At 64.9% G+C, this 4407-nt stretch overlaps 1 protein-coding gene across 1 annotated transcript in view; it reads right to left on the reverse strand.

Annotated features, from left to right (window-relative positions):
• TRMU (tRNA 5-methylaminomethyl-2-thiouridylate methyltransferase) overlaps nucleotides 1-4407 on the reverse strand; it is a 15053-nt gene that overhangs the window by 2818 nt on the left and 7828 nt on the right. The window contains exons 4-10 of the mRNA XM_014533163.1: nucleotides 3909-4081; nucleotides 2523-2576; nucleotides 2385-2451; nucleotides 1525-1625; nucleotides 863-1007; nucleotides 526-608; nucleotides 4-136 (exon numbers count right to left, since the gene is read on the reverse strand). Coding sequence (XP_014388649.1) covers nucleotides 4-136; nucleotides 526-608; nucleotides 863-1007; nucleotides 1525-1625; nucleotides 2385-2451; nucleotides 2523-2576; nucleotides 3909-4081 — 756 coding nt within the window. The remainder of the gene's footprint in view (nucleotides 1-3; nucleotides 137-525; nucleotides 609-862; nucleotides 1008-1524; nucleotides 1626-2384; nucleotides 2452-2522; nucleotides 2577-3908; nucleotides 4082-4407) is intronic.

The raw sequence follows: 4407 nt of genomic DNA on the forward strand, positions 1-4407 counted from the left end.
AGCCAGGGCTGTCCCTGGGGCCCTCGGTGGCCACGCTGGACCTGCTCTTGCCCTTCTGGAGCGTGTAGGCCGACGGTCCCAGGCGCAGGATCTTCCCGCTGCCCAGGCACTCCTCCCCCTTGTAGAACACGGCGAACTGCAAGGAGGGGTCGTGTCACCACAGGGGGCAGCCAGGAGCCCGGCCTGAGGCTGCTGCGGGGGCGGGGACAGGGAGGAGGGACAGCTGCCAACCTGCCCTGCCCGGGCCCAGTCCCCCGTGGCGGGTGAAGGCAGCAGCAGGAGGGCCGCCGTGGCTGGGAGAGGCGGGCAGGTGCAGGCGGGGCCCGGCTCACTGCCCGGCCTGTGCCCTGGTGCTCGGGTGGGAGGAATGGTGCTGCCCTTCCAGCAGGAAGCCTGGCCACCAGCCCGTGGGCGCCACCTGACGGCCGCTAAGCGCGTGCTAGAGCCGCCTCCACCCCAGGGCCGGGCCAGGCGCTGGAGTCCCGCCTCCCTCTGGAGCAGAGCGCAGGCCAGGCTGCCACTCACCTGTCCCAGGGCGAGGGCCCGCACAGCCTTCACCGCTGTCACCCACACGGTGCCGTCTTGGTTGAGGGTCAGCACGCAGGGCACTGGGAGGCAGAGAGGGGCCTTGAGGGGACTGGCCTGGCCTGTGTGGTCAGCCTCAGGCCCTGCCTTCCCAGGACCCTCCCTTCCTCCTCCCAGAATAAGCGGAGCTGGGCTCTGCGCCCAGCCCTGCCTCCCAGTGGCTGGTGGGAAGGGGCCTGAATGTGCTGCACAATCCCAACCATGGGGCTCTGCTGCCCAGGGCCCAGCCTAAGGCCTCCTACATCTGGCCTCTGGGCGATCCCCCCCACTCAGTCACCTAGCGCCATCTGGTGGCAGAAGCGGAAGTGGCACTCCATCATCTTGTCGCGGACCAGGGCTGCAGGCGGCTCCTCCGCGATCCAGTGCACGCGGTTGGTCCGCAGCAGGTCCCTGTACAGGGCCGGGTGGTCCGTCCGGGGGGCCTGCAGGGGAACCGAAGACCGTGGCGGCCTGGAGTCCTGAGCGGAGCGGCCTCGCTGCCCCCATCAACAACGCTAACAGCCCGCGTGGACGAGTGTCCGCAGTGGAAATGCCTGGGACGCCCTCAGGAGCCTTTGACCCCATGTTGCAGAAGCGGGAACTACAGGTCACGGTCACACTTCGTCAGCAGGGGCGCTGCCAGCCGACCCCACGACCTGCCACTGCTCCGCGAGATGGCGGGACCCTGCGTGCAAGCCCGTCGAGGCCCTGACGCCCCCTCCTCTCCACGGGCCTTCACCCCAACCACCTGTCGTGTCCTCTTGTAAACTCAGAGGAATGGCATCTATACAGGGACCAATGTGGCTAATGAGTGACCAGCGTCCGGGAGCGCCCAGGGACACCGTAAACGACACCCTGCGCTCTGGGGCCGGCCCAGGGGTGCAGGAGGCCAGGACGCCCATCAGCCTCACCCTGGCTCTGCCCGCAGACTCGGCACCGCCCATGGGGCCAGCCACTCACCACAAACACATCGCCCTTGGTGCTGTCCTTCTCCACCACGTACCAGGGCTCGCGCAGGCCGCCGATCTTGGCCCTCTGGCCTAACGTGTACAGGAACCAACCTACGGGAACATTGTCAGTGAGGCGGCACGGTCCCTCTCAACCACCCCCACGCCGATAGGGGACAGGCGGGGGCGGGGCTCCATGGACCACCAAGGGGCCACCAGGACTGGCCGGGGTTCCACCGCCAGGGAAGCCCTGACTGAGCCCGAGCGCGTCCATCCCTCATCAGGCCTGGGTACCTCGCCCCTGCAAGGAGCCCTGCAGGACACCAGACCAGGCAGCAGGGCAATTCCTCTAGAAGGGGGCTGGCCTGCTGGGAGCCGAGAGCCCCTCTTGCTGAGCTGCCATGCGGCTGCGGTTACATAGGTGCCTCCCACCCACGCACAACCCACAGCAGGGCTGCCCCTGGCTTCTGTGCCCAATCCCTCTGACTACTTCTGGGCACCCCCACAACAAACCACAAGACCAGAGGCCAGGCCACTCTCCACCCTCCCCCCTCCCTCCCGCGACACGCAGGCACAGATCACCACGGAACCACATGCTCACTTCAATAGGGCTGACAGCTGCCTCACTGAGTGGGCAGCCGGACGGGCGGGGAGCACCTGCAGTTCTGTCCCCGGCAGGTGGTCACCCTCCTGCTGCCACTGCCACACGCAGGAACCCATGTCAACGCTGCTAAGGCCCGCCGTCCACGCCTCCCCACCCGCTCCCCACCTGCCCGCAGCTCTGACTCTGGAGCTAATGGACCGACAGCAGCCACCGAACCCCCCGCGCCCCCTCCAGGGTTCCCGACCAAGAGCAGCGGAGGCTGGCCTCACCTTTGTGTGTCCCCAGCACGGTGCCATCTTCGATGGAAATGAACTGCCCGGGCCTCGGCTGTAAGTACTGAACACACACCTGTTACTGCGGCCCGGCCCCGGGCAGGGAGGGGCTGTCCCCGCAGCACGGGCACTCACCTGGAGGATGAACTTTTCAAAATTCCTTTTGCCCACGAAGCAGATGCCCATGCTCTGGAAGGAAGAGGGCGGCCGGAGGTGAAGGGCAGCCGAGGGTCAGCCCTCCCTGGGCTGGCCGTCCCCACCAGCACCGACACCAGGCCCCGCCCACAGACACACGTGCTGGGGGCAGCCTCCCAGGTGGTCCTGTCCCTGGCCCTGGGCCTGCCAGCTAAGCAAGCACACGCGTCCCCCCGAAAGCCGCTCAGGCCTCAGGCCACTGCCCATGCGTAGGAGAGACCAGCGCCGAGCGGGAAGTGCGACGGCCAGGGGGGGCCGAGTCCCTCGGGAGAGGTCGAGGTCCCAGCTGGCACACCCAGAGCTGGAGCCGCTCTCCCTGTGCCCTCAGCACACGCTTCCCACTCGTCCTGAGGTTTGTGTCTAGAACGTGGGTCGCGGGGTGGCCCCCTCGGCTCCTCCCAGTCACACTCAGACACGGAGCAGGGGGAGGAGCAGGGCTGGTGGCAGCGGCTGGTGGAGGGAGCAGTGATCTGCTGACAAAAGGCCCAGGAAGGCGGACAGGAGGGGCAGCTTCGCTAAGCTACCTCCGCCCTGCCTCGGGCACCCAGCCCACCCGGCTGCACCCTGACCCACCCACGCACAGGCTTTCTCGCTCGGGGCCTCTGCGTATGCTCGTCACACTTTGCAGTCCCCCCAACTGTCTACTTAACACTGAATCCCACTCATCGTCTAGGCCAGTGATGGCGAACCTTTTGAGCTCGGCGTGTCAGCTTTTTGAAAAACCCTAACTTAACTCTGGTGCCGTGTCACATATAGACATTTTTTGATATTTGCAACCATAGTAAAACAAAGACTTATATTTTTGATATTTATTTTATATATTTAAATGCCATTTAACAAAGAGAAATCAACCAAAAAAATGAGTTTGCGTGTCACCTCTGACACGCGTGTCATAAGTTCACCATCACTGGGCTAGGCCTTAGGCCAGTCGTCTCCCGGAGGCCCTGCATCTGCGTCAGTGCCCACTGCTGTACCCCCCCCCACCCCGGCCCAGCAGTGACTGCCTGCTGGGAGCTCCATGAAGGCAGCCCCGAGGCAGCAGCACCGCCTGGCTCCCAGCACCGACAGGCACGCGCCAGCCACGGATGGAGACGGCGACCACGTGCAGGAGTCCCGTGCCCAGCCCTCACTGCCTGCTCCCTCCTGGCGCAGGGCCAGGAACACCCCAAGGAGCTACCAAGGCCGCTGGGGAAGCTGCTCCCCCCGTCCCCAGGGGCCGAGCAGAGGAGGAGGGAGAAGTCCTGGCCAAGGTGCTCTCTGAAGGCCCCGGCGCCTCCTGCCGAGCCCGGAACCAGCTCCCCAGGGGCGGCCACACTCCGGTCCTACCTCCTTCTTCTGCAGCACATGGTGCAGTCTGTTCTCAGCAGCTATTTTCTTTACAAAATCCTTCGTGAGCCCCCCCAGGGGGAAGAGGGTTCGCCTCAGGGCCTCCTGGGGAACCTGGCTGAGAAAGAAGGTCTGGTCTTTACAGCTGTCAGCTGCCTGCAGAAGCTTTACCGCTGCCAAGAGGAAGAACAAGAGACGTTGCAGGAGTGAACATCGTTGCTCTCAGTGCCGCCATCTCGTCCTCAGACACAGCGCCCCCGTCTGGCAGAGCCGAGCTCACACTCCGCTGCGGAGGCTCAGGAACAGAGAGGCGGGGTCAGTGCGGGCCTTCTCCCCGGCTCCTCCGCTGTTAAAACACACGTGTACGGGGAAGGGAGGGTTCACAGGATGAGGAACTCTATCCCAGTTCCCACTTTCAGGGCAATATTTTCAAAGAAGAAACATCCCATGGAAAACCAAGGTTAGAATAAACGCAGCCCGTGGGGAGCTGGGGGGGTGG

The sequence above is a fragment of the Myotis brandtii genome, unplaced genomic scaffold (assembly GCF_000412655.1).
Source record: "Myotis brandtii unplaced genomic scaffold, ASM41265v1 scaffold952, whole genome shotgun sequence".
NCBI lineage: Eukaryota > Metazoa > Chordata > Mammalia > Chiroptera > Vespertilionidae > Myotis > Myotis brandtii.